Consider the following 17,879-nt stretch of genomic DNA (forward strand, 5'->3'; position numbering starts at 1 on the left):
GTTCTAGAAACATTTAAAACTTTTTTTTTGGTATGTTTAGAATGTTTGTTATTTTTATCATATTTGTAATTTTTGTAATTTTGGATTTTATTTTATATTTTTCATCATTTCTGTTCTTTTGTTTGTGTTAATTTTTGAGTTATTTGAAATTTTTATGTTTTTTGTCATTTTTGTTTAAATTTTTGTTATTGTTGTTATATTTTATCAACATTCGAGATCGTAAAAATCTCATGTTGCCAAAATCGAATCTTGCCAAAAACAAAAAGGGTCTCGGAATCAAATTTTTTATTTTTTCAGGATTGGATTTAGATTTAAAACTAAGTTTCAGAGAAATCACCAATTGAGAGACCAAAGGAAATCGATTTTTTTTTCTAAATTTTGATGCTAAATGACTTAAAAATACATAAACCGTCATAATCTGGTGTTATGTCGAAATTTTTTTTTTGTCAAAAATTGACGATAATCACGCAAGGGAAATCGGGAAAATAGATGTTTTAATTTTAATGCCAAATTACTTAAAAATGCATGAAACTTATAGTGTTATCACGAAAAAAAATGTTTTGCAAAAATATACTTTCTGGTCTTTCAGTCAGCTTTCCGAAAAAACGGGTTTTTTCAAAAAAACGTCAAAGTCCCAAAAAGTCGATTTCGGTAATTTTTTTTTTTGGAAATGACACCAGATTTCGACGTTTCATTCATTTTTAAGTCATTTGCATTGGTATCAACATTAAAATTTCGATTTTTCCGATTTCTTTTGGTCGCCCCCCTTTGGTTATTTTTGCGGGTCAGAAAACCGAAATGTATCAATCATGTATCTCTCACTTATTTCTTTAAAAAATGATTTCTTCAGAGTGGATCACAGAAATGTCGACCTGCAGTGATAGTTTCTTCCATAGGCAAAAGTTAAAATCTGCTTTTCATAACACAAGCAGAAGTCTCAATTCAATTATTTTAACAGAAGTTTCAAGCCGTTTTAAATGTATTTCATTAAACAAACAGAAGTCAGGACTATAATTCGCTATCGTTGTCCCGACCATCGGAAGTTTCTATAAACAGCTAATATTTCTAAATTATAATTGTTTTTAAACCCTCGTAATATTCCACAAACAGAAATCACAATCGCCTGCATTTGTTTTCATTTTTCTCATTTTTTTTCGCAATACAAATCACACAACTTTAAACATGCTCACAGGTTTTCTATAAGCAGATATCTAAATCTGCTTTCACCATTAAAGCAGAAGTCTCAATCAATTTTTAATAGCTCAACCAGTAGAAGTCTCAATCTGAAGAATTAGTTTTTATCTGAAATTTCAGTTTTTTTTTATATATTTTGTTTCAAACACAAGTCTGGATCACTGTTCAATAACCAGCAGAAAATCAGATCCGTGTAATTGGTTCAAGGCACTGCCATATTTCTTCTATTATATCAGAATTGTATTCCCAATCTTCTATCTTCATTTCTTCACAAAGGCAGAAGTCTCACTCAACCCACTTTCATTTGACAACTTATAGTAAATCCAATCTGCTGAAATTGTTTCTTTTAAGCAGAAATCTCAATTCATCGTCATTTCATTTTTGTTGGACATTCAATTGAACTCTTCTTGATTGCCTCAAAAGAGAAATGGCTCATTTTTTTTTTAAATTTTACCTCATAACACAAGAAGTAGTCCTAATCCGCAATTTTTAATAGCCAACAGAAATTTCATTTAAATTTAACTGTCGCTCAAAAGCAGTGGCTCAATCTGCCCTTATTTTTTCCAGCAGATTGGCAATCTTCTCTGGCCGTTTCTCAAAAGCAGAAGTTTCAATCCAGTTCCACTTATTCATCACACGTATTGATGATTGATTTGTCTCAGTCAGTCAATAGATTTCTCTCTAGATATGAATACGGTATCATTTGAATTCATTACATAAACAAAAATCACAACCAGACAAGCAGAAGTCTCAATCAACTGTGACTTCTCTTCTTTTCTCTTCTTTTTATAGTATTTCAAAATGGTCTTTTAAACACTTGTAATTTAAAATTTTTTTTTTTTCATTTACAAAAATAAGAAAAAATCACAAAAGCATCAATAGGTCATATCTATCTATATATATAAAAATGAATTTCTGTCTGTCTGTCTGTCTGTCTGTCTGTCTGTCTTTCTGTCTGTTGCCCATAGACTCGGAAACTACTGAACCGATTTGCGTGAAACTTGGCAGGTGGGGGTATTGGAGGTAGGGGAAGGTTCCTATTATGGTTTGAGACTCCTCCCACTCTCATGAAGGGGGGGAGGAGCCTCCCAAACAAAAGACAATTTTTTGCATAACTCGAGAACCCATCAAGAAAATGGTATCAAATTTGGCATGGAGTGGTATGTGGGAACGAGGAATATTTCTATGAATATTAAGTACCCCTCCCTCCTCAGTGGAGTGATAAAAAGGAGGAAGGGGGACTTCTTACAATTTTTCATATAACTCGAAAACTTATCAAGATATTGGAACCAAATTTGGCACGGGAAGGTATTTGGATACGAAAAATATTTCAATCATTATTTGAGACCCTTTCCTTTTTCCAGTATGAGAGGAAGGGGCCTCTTTCATATTTTTTACATAACTCAAAAACTAATAAAGCAAATGGAACATAATTTGACATGGGAATTTTTTACATAACTCAAAAACTAATTAAGCAAATGGAACCAAATTTAGCATGGGCGGGTATTTGAGAACGTAACATGTTCTAATGATTGTTTGAGATCCCTTCTTTCTTTCAGCGGAGAGAAAGAATAGAAGGAGGGGAGTTTCATACAATTTTTACTGCATAACTCAAGAACTACAACAGCAAATGGAACCAAATTTGGCATGGAACGACATTTGGGTACGAGAAATGCTTCTATGAATATTTGGTATCCCTCACTCCTTCATAGAGGTGGATTAAAAGGGGGAGAAGAGCTCTTCCATACAGTTTCAGTATAACTGGAGAGTTGATCGAGCAAATTGAACCATATTTTGCATGTGAGGGTATTTGGATAGGAGAAATGTTTCTATTTTCAATTAAAGCCCCACCTTTTTTCAGCGGAAAGATATTAAGAAGGAAAGGGGGGCTTCCATACAATTTTTCTTGCAAAACTTGAGAATTAATTGAGCAAATGAAACTAAATTTGGCATCAAAAAGTATTTGAATACGAAAAATACTTTTTCTATGTGAAACAATTCCTTTCTTGCAGTAGGATGATAGAATTGGGAATATAGGAAGGGAAGAGAAGGCTTACATTTAACTTTTTTTTTATAAAATCCGAGAAATGGACAAAGCCTAAAATGAAAAATCATTTTGGTATGACTCTATGATTATCTGACACACCATCCTTCTTTCAGTGAGTAGGTACGAAGGAGGAGGGAGGTGAGGCCAATACTATTTTGTTAGCATTAGTTCTCAATTTATGTATGCAAACGAAACCAACAAATGGAAATAAATATGGGATGGAAAGGTACTTGGTTACGAGATATGTTTCTACGATTGTTATAGACCCTTACGCTTCACAGTGTAGAGAGGGGAAAAAAGGAGGAGACTCCATATACATTTTGTTGTTAAGATTAAAAACTTATCAAGCAATGGAACTGTATTTGACATATGTAGGAGGATTTTTGGGAACGAAAAAAATGGGTAATGATAATAATCACGAGCACCATTCAATAGGGGTAGAAGGGAAGGATAGGGGACAGGGGCTCTCTTATCAGTTTTTCAGCATAAATCCAGAACATATCAAGCAAAAACAACCAAATTTTATAAGTTAGATTGTTTGCGTACAATTAATTCGAGACCCTCCAGACAGATTAAAATTATCAGATCTTTAACACAAATTTATAGAGCTAGATTCAGAATATTAGTTTAAGTTATCTTTGTGTTGCAATTCGAAACTCCAGCTGCAGCACTCATTTTATAACGATTGCTTATGAATTGTTATAATTTGGTTTAAAATAATGCCAGTAAAACAATAAAGACTTGAATGACTTCTGAAAATATCATTTATTTTTGAAGGGTGTGGCAAAGCACACTGGGTCAGCTTTGGAAACGGTAAACTGTAAATGAGTAAAAGGATAACAGTAGAAAAAGGCAAACGAGCAAAAAGCAAAAAAAATCTCGGAACTCTTTGCGCTTAAGGAAACAAAGACCAAAAAGCGTTCTATGCGAGAAAATGTTAAGCTTATCAATGGAGTATGAATTAGAAATTTAATCTTGTTCTTGTTGAAACAAAAGTAAATCAAAAAGTGTAATTTTGCCAGGTAAACTTCAAAGTATTGCTATGCTGTAGAATTTCGAACAATATAACTGGAGAAAAATCTTAAAAGCTATCATCAGCAAACATATCGTAAAATATGATTCTATACTGATTCAAAATAAATCTCCTAACTTAAACAAATCTCTTTTATTAGGAAGTTTCATTAAAAAAAATGGATTAAACACCCCCAAAACAATAATCTTCAAGAATGTTGTTTTCATTTCACTGGTTTGTCTAACTCTCACTCTCGCAAGTACCTACTTCTGATTTGTTTTTTAGTCATACACAGATCGTTTCACGCAACATTATCATAATCTGCAACAGGTAGGTTGTGTTGTAAGTAAGTAGCTGTATCCAGTCTGTGGTTTTTTTTTGTCGGGAGGAAAAATCCTCCCGAAATGGCAGGCAGACAGGTATTTCTGCTTGCTGCTGATTTGCTTTCGTTTTGCCACCGCTCACCGTGTTGGCAAACAATAACAAACTTCCTTCCTCAGCTCTTGGTCTTCAAACCGCGCGAGAGCTATCGTCCTACCTTACACCGAATGGTGTTTCAACTGTGTAAACAAACTCCTCCGTTTAGCCGCGTCCCTCTTCTACCGTGTTAGTTGTTGGGAAAATTTGAGTTTTGAAGATTTTCCGGCAAACCACCACCCACCTACAGACAGATCTCTGATACACCGTTCGTTGTTTGGCGAGAAAAACTTTATGCAAAGATATTTTTAACTTTTCCCGCAAACAACTGCGGACAAATTTCACTTCACGATGCATGCCAGGAGGACTGTTCACTGGATTTTTGTTATTTTTCGGTGGGTTTTGTTTGCTTTTCTGGGTTTACCTTTCATCATAACTTGATGGCTGATGATGGGACAACGTTTCGGAAATATTTGACATGGTATCAAGGCATTCCCGAATATTGTTTAAGTTTTTTTTTCGTTTTTGAAAGAAGAAGGTGATGTCGATTCCATCCACGTGCCGCAATGGTCGGCTGCTGTTTGGGCCGATGTGCTAATGAGTCAATTTGCTTGGTCGGGGATGTTTGGAAGTCAACCCGAAACGATTCCACTGCTATAACAAATGAAGATGGTGATGATATACTAATTTCTCATTTTTCCCCCCATTTCAGATTTTGGTCTCGCCAAAGAGTATATTGACTTAGATACGAATAAACACATACCATATCGAGAGCATAAGTCGCTGACGGGCACGGCGCGGTACATGTCGATCAACACCCACATGGGCAAGGAGCAGTCCCGGCGCGACGATCTGGAGGCGCTCGGGCACATGTTTATGTATTTCTTAAGAGGTTCACTGCCATGGCAAGGTCTGAAAGCCGACACACTCAAAGAGCGATACCAAAAAATTGGTGACACGAAGCGGGCGACACCGATCGAAGTGAGTACTGAGCTCGGAAAATTTACCTTAAACAACCTTAGACATTAAGGAAGTTCTGATTGAAGGAACCTTTTTAATCTGGATTCTGAAATTGTGATCCTTAAATCATGCTTCGAACTGCTTGAAGGCACTATTAAAATTTTAACCTGTTTAGTTCAGATCAGTTTATTTTTAAGAAAAACAATTTTGAAAAAGTTAGTTTTAGGCATAGTTGACCAACCACCTACGACACTGTCTCGGAAACCATTCTGTTAAAAGGCAGCAATAAGGTGAAAACTTAGAAAAAAACATTTAAAAACACATTACATAGAGCAAACTCGACGATTTCACCAGAAGCTCCAATGCAGCAGGTCTCAGGGTCAATGTCGAGAAGACCAAGTCGATGGAATTCAACACAGAACAACACGTTCCAATTTCGTGGTAGCTGGGCAACAGGTTGAGAAAGTGGAGTGCTTCCAGTATCTTCGCAGCCAGATTACGCCTGATGATGGTACCAAGAAAGACATCGAAATTCGGATCAGGAAAGTCCGATTTGCGTTTGCGCAAATGACGACGCGAAAACTGCAAGTATTTGTGAATTGTGGAATATTATCCGCGTTGGTGGCCTGGCAACATCGCCGGTGTCATCAGAACACGCTAGAAATCAAGATTCGGAACGTAAATGGAGATGGATTGAGCACACGCTGCGAAGAGATGAACACGAGATTTGCAGAGAGGTGCTTGACTGGATTCTAGATGGATATCGAAGAAGAGGCAGGTCCAGAAGCTTGTAGCGGCGTAGTCTAGCCGCTGAAATTCGCACAGTTGACTCAAACCTTGGTTGGCAGCAAGTGGAGACGCTGGTTCTGGATCGCCAGCAGTGGAGATCTTTTATCTCAAGCCCTATGCGTCGGTCAATCGGCGCCGGAACCCTAGTAGTAGTAGTAGTAGTAGTAGTAGTAGTAGAGAAGGTCATGTCTCATCTTCGCAGCTTCAATAGTAGAAAACCACACTACTTTAAGTCTAATATTTGCATTGCAATTTTATTCCGGACGCACTTTACTCAGATGCGCTCCGATGGTAAAGTTATTGTACATTGTTAGCGATTTATCTTTTTCCTTTGGAAGGCACTCATAATCGTAACAAACTTATCACCGATCACATGCCAATCGTAAGAGTCCTTTTACACCGAGGAATGTGATGGCCGTACCTTTACTAATACGGCAGGGTAGCCAGGTCACGTGTTCACCACGTGGGTCCATGGGTGCAATTGATACAATTGATACAATGTTACAAGTAACATTGTACTCTCTAACTCCGTGAATGGTTCTAAATGATTAACATTGTGCAATGAACCAAATGGAAGGTGCTGGGAACAAGCAACACAATCTCGCTGTACAGTTTTAACACTAAACATACCGACACTTTGTATATACCTATTCATACCGCGAGCGGTCAAATGACGGTTTACACTGTTTTCGCTAAAACTTTCTTGTTTCTCAACTGATTTCTTTTAAATTTATAGTTTTGAAAAGCCTATAATGTGACTCAAATATGTTTCTCAGACAATTTTCAGCTACAATCAATAATTTCAAAGTTATTTTAAGTCCAAAAATTTTTTTATGAAAAAACATGCTTCAGGAAAATTGCTAAAAATCAGTTATTTAGTGCTCGAAAAAAATTTACTTAGTGCCTGAGAAAGCTGAAGTTAGAAGCTATATGCTGCACATACGAAAATTTTTATCAAATTTTTTTTAAGATCATGCTCACAAAAAATGTAAAAAAGTTGTGTAAAACCCGTACTTTCCAATCAATCAACCGCCAAAGCTGTTCCTGTTACAGTAGAGAAAATTTAAATAGTGAATTGGAAAGGGGACGTATTTTGTCACATTTTGGCATCTTTAGATTTTGTAAAATATGAAATACATAATTTATGACGACCTTTCAAAGGTAGCTGTTTTTCGAACATTTCATCAATTCGGATTTTTGATACCTACACCTAAAATCAGCTTTGCACTGGATTTTGAGTATGTTATCGTAAGGTTTAGACAAAAAATTATATGCAAAATAAAGAAAATTTTATATCGGTTCTAGTGACGTAACTACATTGGCGGTGCAATGCGTGACAAAAATATGATAAATATATTTCTGAAAGTAAAACCAGAAAATTTGAGCGAATGCTCGTTTGTTTTTTCGTTTCCTTTCGCCCGTCTTCATGTGCAAAATAGCTGTGAGATATTACTACCCACTGCGCCCGTCTGCCAAGCAGGAATTGGTGCTGACTTTTCAAAATTCTGAAACTACTTCATTTTTTTATTTATCATATTTTTGTCACGCATTGCACCGTCAATATAATTACATCACTAGAATCGGTATAAAATTTCTTTTCTTGAGCATATAAACTTATTCTTTAAATCTTTTGTTAACATACTGAAAATCCAGTGCAAAGCCGATCGTAAGTGTAAGAATAGTCTCCGAAAAAGTAAATTAGCTTAGCTTAGCTTGATTGACTACTCACATCCACCGTTAACCGTTGAATCTGAAATGCTTTGTTCAAATCTTCTATGGAATTATTCATCTTTACACAATTTTATTTATTCATTTATTTATCTTTGTATCTTCCTGATAAAATTTTTAATGAACCTATTGTTACAATCAATGCATTTCAAATTCCACAGTCGCAGGCGTGGCTCAGTAGAACTGGTTCCACGTCGCCAATGGTTGCTACTCCGTGATTGACCGAGGCCATCAATTTTGTTCAGAGGTCAAAAAAAAATGGAGTCTGGGATTGACAGCACATTCACAATAAACAAAACTGATGCTCTCTCTTTAAACATCAATAACGGCGCCGGCCACGTCCTAGTAGTCAATGGATAGAAGGAAAAAAGAGAAGAGGATATACAGATTAATAATTCACGCTTTAGGACCGAGGTTACCTCTGCATCCTAGCAAAAAAAGTTTTTTTTTGTTTGGGAATTGGGTTAAAGGATTTAATTGGAAAACACTTTTGACTGTGTTGTGACCCTTAAATATTACCTGCCCTTTGCTTTTTTTTTGTTTTTACGATGAGCTCTAAAGAAAACAATTTTGTATCTGTGTCTGTATCTATCTTTCATTCATTATTCCCTTTCCTTTACTCGCCTAAGTCTTTTCGAATATTTAGATTTTTGAACATCATGATATTAAAATGAAATTTAAATTAAGAAAATTGGAAAAAGAATTATAAAACACAACATTGAGAAAAAAAAATTAAAAAAAAAAGACTTTATGAATGATATGATATTAACATATCGGAATTTTTCGGTTACAGTACATTATGAATAGATTTGGACCTACGTTAAGGAAGAGTAGATGAGCAAGTTTCGTGAATACACTGCTCTGAATTTATGGTGCCTATCAGTATCAGTATTGACTGCATTGCCAATAGTCTCCGAAAAAGTAAATTGATAAAAAAGTCTAAAAACAGCTACATTTGAATATCTGTCAAAAATTCTGTGTTTCGTGTTTTATAAATCTAAAGATGCCAAAATGTCACAAATAACGTCAATTTTCCAATTCACTTTTCAAAAAATTTCTACTGTGACTGGAACAGCTTTGGTGATTGGTTCATTAAAAAGTACGTTTTTTACACCACTTTTTTACATTTTTTGTGGTTATGATCTTAAAAAAAAATTTAATTTTTTTTCCATATGTGCAACGTATAGCTTCTAACTTCAGGTTTTTCAGGCACCAAATGAATTTTTTTTCGCGCTCCTATAAACTGACTTACAGCCATTTTCCCGAAGCATGTTTTTTTGGATTTTTTTTTTCTTATACTACGAATAACTTCAAAATCGATGATTGTAGCTGAATATTGTTTGAGAACAATATTTGAGTCACGTTACAAGCTTTCCAAAACTATAAAATTTGTAAAAGTCGGTTGAGAAACAACAGAGTTTTAGCGAAAAATGTGTTAGGGGTCATTTGACCCCTGGCGGTATAAATAGGTATACCACATACGTATTTCGAAATCTACAAACTTAAAAAATAATATTTTGATGCAAAAATACGTGCATTTTGAAAATAAAAATAGTCATGAAGAAAAATTTCCGAAAAAATGAAAACAATAGGAGTTATAGTCATTTGAAGATCAAAAAATGTCATTTGACCCCCTCCGGTATAAATAGTGTTAAACAACCTTAGACTTTAGACATTAACGAAGTTCTGATCAATGGAACCTTTTTGATCTGGATTCTGATCCCTGAATCATGCCTCGAACTGCTTCAAGGCACTATCAAAATTTTAACCCGTTTAGTTCAGATCAGTTTGATCTAAGAAAAACAGTTGAAAAAGTGAGTTTAAGGCATAGTTGACCAACCACCTACGACACAGTCTCGGACATCTTTCCGTTAAAAGGCAGCAATGTGATATGGCACTTTGTTCTTCATTTTGGGATTATTCTCACTTTTTTTTTATTGATTTCTCTTGGTGAAACTTGAAAGAAAAAACATTTTAGAATTTGTTACATATTACTATTGACATGCAGAGACGTGCAGAACAAACTCGATGGCCTCACCCATTTCGCAGGGCGGCAGCACCATAAACATTGGTTAGGTGAGGCCAACGATTTGTTCGAAAAAAACAACAGCCCTACTATCTTGATACTTGGAGATTAGACTGGCCCATAACAAAAAAAATCCTTATAATCCACGCGGCACCCCCTAGGTTGGCGCCTTTTAGTGAAAAAATGACTTTTTGAAAGTTTCAGGTCATTTGGCAGAAGCACGAACTGGCGCAAAGGACTTAAAATTTGTAAGGAGATTTTCGGCAAAATGTATGAACAATTGACTCTTTGGGGCTTATTCTGCGACGCGAGTGACGTGACTCACGAAATTTCACTTCTTCGTCCTGACTCCAGAAAATTCTTCAGAAAAGATATTTGTGTATCGATGAACTCTGAAGACCAATAACAGCTCATCCGAACGAAAATGTTGGGGCTAGAGAGGCTATTTAAGCCAGCAAAACGATATGAAATTTCGTAAGTCACGTCACTCGCGTCGCAGAATAAGCCCCTTTGTGTTATAAAATATGTTTCCAGTGAGCTAAAAAGCTCAGAACTTCAGGAATTGTAGTTCAAATAATAACAAACAAGTTTGTAGAAGATTTTTAAGCGATACGAGTTGACTGTGATGAATTATCCGCAATGGAATGTGTGATTTTTTTCGCATTTCTTTGGTATATCGTGAACGGTGTATGGGCTAATAATCGCACTAACTAAAAACTCTTTTTTCTAATCTCCAAACAATGCAGCAGTTCATGGTTTTCAAAACTTTCTTTCAATTTTTTGCAAAGATATTTGTTATAAAGTAAGCTACAACTTTGCCAAAGATACAAACATTCTATCTGTTATTCTAATTGTGTGACAATGCGATCAAGTTAGTACTAATAATCCACCTATACATCGTTCACGATATATCGATGAAATGCGAAAAAAATCACACATTCAATTACAAATAACTCATCACAGTCAACTCGTATCGCGTCACAATCTTGTACAAACTTGTTTGTCATTGTTTGAACTACAATTTTTGAAATTTGCCGAAATTTTGCCGAAAATCTCCTTACAAATTTTAAGTCCTTTGCGCCAGCTCGTGCTTCTGCTAAATGACCTGGAACTTTCAGAAAGTCATTTTTTCACTTAAATGCACCAATCTAGGGGGTGCCGCGCAGTGATGTTTGGTGATGTTTGGAGTCGGTCAATCGACGCCGGACCCCTTGTAGTAGTAGTAGTCTAACTGTTGAGAAGGTCATGTCTCAGCTTCGCAGCTCCAACCGTAAAAAACAACACTAATTTAAGTCAAACTCTTGTTTTTTGTATTTACAATTCATTTTTTTTTTCAAACTATTGCAGTTGAAGAAAGGAACAGAAAAAGGAAAAAGAAAGTTCACCTTCCTTTCTCATAGGCGAGTCACCGCGTCTTTCCAGTTTGCTACACTGGGTCCATGGGTGCAATCGGACGACTCATGATACAATGTACAAGTAACATTGTACTCTCTAGCTCAAGCTTGCTATCAAATACGGTCCACCAGCGGCTCCTCCTGGTCTATGGCATATAAGTTGCACTCCGTGATTGGTTCGAGATGATCAACATTGTACAATGAATCAAATGAAAGGTGCTGGTGACAAGCGATACAATTTTTAACTGTACAGTTTTGAGGATCTTAATCTTCAGTATGAATCAATAACGACGCCGGCCAAGTCCATGTAGTCGATAGGGGGAAAGGAAGTGCGGCACATGTGATGATTTGCTTTGCGGAGACTGGCTGTTGTATGCAATCCCAATGCAAATCTCTCGCTGTGTGTTAAAAGGGAAAGGGTAATGTGGCATGGAAATCACCTACAAGTAACATTGTACCCTCTACGCCTTAAAGTCCACCTGGGACCACATACATTTGTTCCCACATCGAACTGTTCAATACACAATCCTTTAATAGTGAGAGTTCTATAAACGCTAGTGCGCTCCAAGGCAATACTCGTTGCGAATCCACTTATCAGTTACAATCTCAATTCAACACGACTCGATGCACCTCCCCTCAAACGAGTTAAGATCCGACATCTCATCGTGTTGAAAGAAGTCCACGTTTTAGCGCGACTACTCGTTTTGCGAATGTGGTCCAGGAAGTCCAGATACACACACTTGCGAGTAAGAGTCTGGACCCCCTGAACCACGTTTCGAACCCATACTTCTACGACACCTCTGTCTACGTCTGACACCACTTGTGCCTGACTGCTTTCTCTCCAAGTGTTGATTTAAGTCACCACTGTGGCCAACTACTCGTTTTGCGGCCCCAGTTCAGGAGCGCGATTCGGGCGCATCAATTCCCGGAACTGGCCCCAAATTACACATCTCCAAGTGTTGATTTTTAGGTAGGATCGGGTCTAGAAAGTCCTGAAACGCAAAAAGAGCTATCGATGCATGACCTCTCCTTCAACGAGTCAAAATCCGACATCTAATCGTGTTGAAAGATGTCCCCTACTTGTTTTGCGAATCTGGTCGAAGAAGTCCAGAAACACACTTTTGCGAGACAACGTCTAGTCTAGACTCTAGACCCCTTGAGCCACGTTTCAACCCGGGTCGTGTCGGGTCTAGGAGGTCCCGAAATGCGAAAAGAGTTATCGATCGCACCTTCTCCGGTTGCATCCGCAGTTCGGGGAGAAGACCCCTCGAAACGTCGGACCGTAACATCTCTGATGCCTGGTACTATTGATTCCTGGTACCCAGACGCACCACTTCTTCTGCGCAAATGTGGCAAGGATAAGTCGACGGCCTCTAGTGGCTTTAGAGATAGTTCACTTAGACGTACATCTGCAGTCGTAAGATTTGCAGGTGGAGGTGGAGGTGGATCTACGAACTACTTCCCAGAGCTAGGTAATGAAGGATGCCGGTTTTCAATAAAAGCAAGGCTTGATAATTTTTTTGATATTGGACTTTATTAGTTGACGTCTGGAAAATATCTGACTAACTCTTTTATATATAGTCGGGGCCTCCTGTTTAGCTCTAAACCTGTAGCAAACTTACATGAATCCTACAGTAACTAGGCAACTAACGAAGATTATCCAGCAATGCCCCGCAAGTTCACCATCCTCTGCACACTGTTGAGTCTCTTTATGTTACACTGCATGCCCCACGGTCGCTCCATCGGATTGCAGGATTGACGAAGTAAAACATGCGAATGTACTACACAGTGTCTTAGACATAAGCGGTGAACAAGTCCCCAGGACGGAATCCTGAATTCAGGTGGCAGTACAGACAATTCCAAATACTTTCAGAGAGGTGTTATAAAAGTGTCTCGACGAGGGATCTTCCCCCAACCTGTGGAAAACTGCGAAGCTGGTGTTCATACCGAGACCGGGAAAACCCCCAGGGCATCCGTCATCATTGTCTATTGGATACCCTTGGTAAACTACTAGAGAGGATAATCTTCAACAGACTAACTATCTGCACAGAGGGTGAAAGTGGACTGTCGAACAAACAGTTTGGTTTTCGGAAAGGGACATCCACAGTGGACGTCCTCCGAATGGTTACAGAATACGCGAAACGCTCATATCAAAAGAAGAGGAAAGGTGTTCGTCATTGCTGCCTTCAACAACGCTAGCTGGTTAGCTCTTGCCAAAGCGCTCCACAGGATGTGTGTTTCCGATACTCTCTGTAGGATAATAAAAGGCTTTTTTGAAAATCGCGTCTTGACCTACGAAACCGAATCCTGGTTACAATCTAGTTCCCTAACAGCGGGTGTTCCACAGGGTTCCATGCTTGGGCCTGTGCTCTGGAATGCCATGTATAACCCTTCGTTTCATAAAGTTACAAATATGCAACAATTAACTAAAACTGTTCTGAACTTCACATTTAGCTAAAAAGTAATTTTTTTTTTTCGATGGGAATAATATTTATAATTTCAAGATCACGTTCAATTAAAAAAAAATATTTTTAGTTTTTATAGGAACCAAAAAAACCCACTTGAATCTGAAAAATATGGAATGTGGAAAAAGCCTTATTTTTCAAATTTTTGGCCTAGTGTAATTCATATGTAGAATTTTTTTTCGACTCAAAAAAAATATTTTCGTATTCCCACTAAAGTAATTTACATAATAAACAAAATTTGAGATTTTTTTTTTGTTTTTTCTCTGATATAATGGGGTTTCAATAACTGTTGCAAATATGCAACACCATGCAACGGTAGTACCCTAGGTAGTTATATGGGTTCCATAGTGTGTTTTCGAAACTTGCATCGTTAAACAGTGTATTTGTTTCCCGATGACAATGTTTTCGTTATAAATGATTTATTATCATGTTCAGGCCGTATTAAGAGGGGGGGGGGGGGGGTGAGAAAAATTGCCCCCCCCCCTGAATTAAGAGGGCCCCCGAGGTGAAAAAAATAAAAGTTTTGCTCTAAACCGTTATCAAAACTAGAAAAATATTATAAAAAGTTCAAAATTTATCAAACTTTAAACTAGGACGGGTCCGAATAATTAACTTATTTAGGATTTGTAATTCAGCGTATGTAAAACACATTATTTTGATTTTTTTTCCGCGGCCCATTGGTATAACAAATACATATTTTGAATAAAAAAAATGTCGGATGCCTTCACAACTTGCAAAATAAGCATACACCAATTTTCAAAAGTTCTATATTATTCAACGTGATTCAAACTCAAGTACGGGGCTTTATCCAGAGATTTTAAAAATCTAAAAACAAACAACGAATACGCTTTTTTATTTTTCCACTTGAAAATTCAGTACTATCTGCCAACATTCGATAACCGAGGTTTGAAGTATTGTTTTGCTTTTTTTTTTTCTTAGAGACGAAGGAATGATTTGATTGAAAATTACAATGCTCATTATTTTTTTACTAAAGTATGAGCCGTTTCTTATTATCAATCGACGAAAAATGCTCTTTATTTATACTATTTAACCTTTTCCTGGAAGCTCTGGAAGTTGATTTTAAATAGAAACTTTTTGTTCTCGAATTTAGTTTTATTTTTATTTCTTTTTTATTCTTAAACTGATTTCAAGTTTGAATTCTAATTTTAGAATCATGTTCATTCTAATGCTCATTCCGAAGAAATCTGTATTGTTTTTTCAATTTTGCCAACAAATGATATTTAATAGTTTAATGTAATTTGTAATTGGATCATTCCTTCAAAACTTAATTGAGACTTTGCTCTTCAATATAAAGTTTGTTTATTAAAACTGGCATATAGTTATGGTATGATTTAAGATTAAGAATCTTTATCAGAACCAATTTAAATACGTTTTCGGAATTGATTTGTGTTGATTTGTTCAAGGTTATGTTCAGAAAAGTTGTATAGGTAAGAAGCTTTCCATTTTGCCGCCGGTCGTGGCCTAGAGGATAGGGTTCCAGCCATCTAAGCCAGAGTCCATGAGATCGAATCCCGATCACGACACATATAGTGCTCTTTCCGTGGTCTGGTGGTAAGATGCTAGCCATAAAATCCTTGAAAGATGTACGCCTTAGAGTTAAGTAAATTAGATCTCTTCAAAGAAACATGAAGTTTCACTGAGATCCTATATGTGTGTGTTCGTTTTTTTAGCACCTTCAAGCAAACGTAAGAAATAATTTCCTCAGTAGGTGGTATATTATCGCATAACTACTCCTAGCTAATTTCTCGAGAGTCTTTGCAGTCTAGTGGATAAGCTGGTGCGAGTCTGGTTCCGATGTGCCAGGCTGGGTTCGATTCCCGGTATCGGCGAGAGAACTTTTGGGTTCGAATCCCATAAGAAGCCGACAGGTAAGATGTGTTTCCTCTTATAACTGATTATATGAATGTTTAACCAGCTGCCAGCTGGCCAGGTATATGCACGGATGCCGGAATACCTCTAAGTAACCTGATTGACTCGTTCTTCCAAAATATACCTACATACGAAGCCATGGGGTCGGTCCCAGGCATGAGAGCACATACTTAGGCAGAAACTGCGGTGAATCCGTGCACCCATAGTGGAAAACCAACATACATAACTACTCCCAGATAAATTCTTAACTTTCCGGTGTCCAGAAATCTAGATTTGCGAAGTTCCTGTGCGAAAACTATGATTAGTGCAAAAGAAATTAGGAATAAGCATTTATTTCCAGTTGTCGAGTGTGAAGAAAAAAAGGTGTAACCGTTTCATGTTGTTGCAAATATGCAACAATTAATATTTTTGCTAAATAACCGAAATATGTGAAAATAATATTTTTTCCTTATTTTTCCCTTCATGTATTCATCATTGCGCACTATTGAGAATTTTTTCGAGAAAAAATAAAAAATCATGAAATGAAGGGATAATGAGGTGTTAACACTGAAACTACCAGCAGGTGCGCAGATAGCCTGATTTGCAGACGATATCGTGCTAATGATCACCGGTAAAACAATCGAGAAGGTAGAAGACCTTGCAACGGTGTCTGTAGAAAGATGGAGGGAGTCGAGCTTCAGATAGCCCACCATATAACCGAAGAGTTGGGCCGCACATGGAGATTACTGTTGGAGGACACACCATATCTTCGAAACAGCAGCTGAAATACTTCGGAGTACCTCGGTCGACAGCCGCTTAAATTTCGGTGCACATGTCAAATATCGCTGTGATAGTACGTGGAAAATCATCGACTTACTGGCTTGGATTATGCCAAACTGACATCTCCTTGCGAGCGTGGCACTATCGAAACTGCGATACGGAGGAGCGGCCTTGAGCTCTGCCCTAAAGGTGGAGCGCAATAGATCCAAATTACGAAGTACCCATCGGCTGATAGCCATGCGAGTTTGCTGTGCATACAGCATCATCTCAATAGATACAGTTTTTGTAGTCGCGGGCATGATTCCCATCGACATTACTCTGGCGGAGGATAAAGAATGTTATGTATCAAGAGCTGTAGAGGAGTGTGTAAAGCTCAACGAGCAGTATCAATGCTCAATTGGCAGGAGCATCGAGCAACGCAAGATAGACGGATAGGCTAATCCCAGGGCTTTCACTTTCGGGTCACGGGTACTTCAAGCAAAAGCTTCTTCGGTTTAAGCTTATCAGCTCGGCAGAACATGCAATATTTTCCTGCCCTAGGTTCATGTCGAGGCGTAGGCAATATTTAACCGTGAACGCTTAGGATGTTGTGAATGGAATGTGTCGCGACGAACATTCATGGCGAACTATAAACGACAAGATCTCACAGATCATGTGCGATCTGATACGGAGCAGGAGAGAGGATGTCAATACCAGGGTTGCTAGCGAACCGGGAAAACCGGGAAAACCGGGAAAAACTTTGGAATTTCATAACGTCACCGGGAAACCGGGAAAAAACCGGGAATTTCGGCACGTCACCGGGAAAATTGACATGTTTAATATTTTCTCATAAACGCTTATTTTCGTTTATTAGTAAACAAACGAAGTTTGAATAGATTTTTTTAACTAATTGCGAAGAAATATGATTTATCTCATTTTTTCGCTCTCCGTAAGCAAGTAATTTGACAGCGTAAGACGTTTTTAAGCAGAGTTACACCTCTTTTTCACTAGAACAAGATATTGGTTTTCCAATTTTGTTTTTGTTTTGTATTACGTTTGAATTGGCCTGAGGAACGAAGCATTACATTGCAAATGTTAAGTTTTGAATCCATTCTACGTTAAGCTGTTGTTTAAAGTTCCCGAAATCTAAGGTCTTAACCCTGATAAAAAATAATATCTTACACTCAAACAATTAAAGCTCAGCCCCGTCTTCTACACA

The 17,879-nt window shown here is 37.3% G+C and overlaps 1 protein-coding gene across 1 annotated transcript in view; it reads left to right on the forward strand.

The window, feature by feature from the left end:
* Positions 1-5,381: 5,381 nt before the first annotated feature.
* The window catches only part of LOC129758249 (casein kinase I), a gene marked incomplete at its 5' end in the record, with an annotated part of 46,018 nt that continues 33,520 nt past the window's right edge, over positions 5,382-17,879 (forward strand). The window contains one exon of the mRNA XM_055755720.1: positions 5,382-5,651. Within this exon, the coding sequence (XP_055611695.1) occupies positions 5,382-5,651 (270 nt within the window). The remainder of the gene's footprint in view (positions 5,652-17,879) is intronic.

This window comes from Uranotaenia lowii, chromosome 3 (genome assembly GCF_029784155.1).
Source record: "Uranotaenia lowii strain MFRU-FL chromosome 3, ASM2978415v1, whole genome shotgun sequence".
In the NCBI taxonomy this organism is placed as follows: Eukaryota; Metazoa; Arthropoda; class Insecta; order Diptera; family Culicidae; genus Uranotaenia; species Uranotaenia lowii.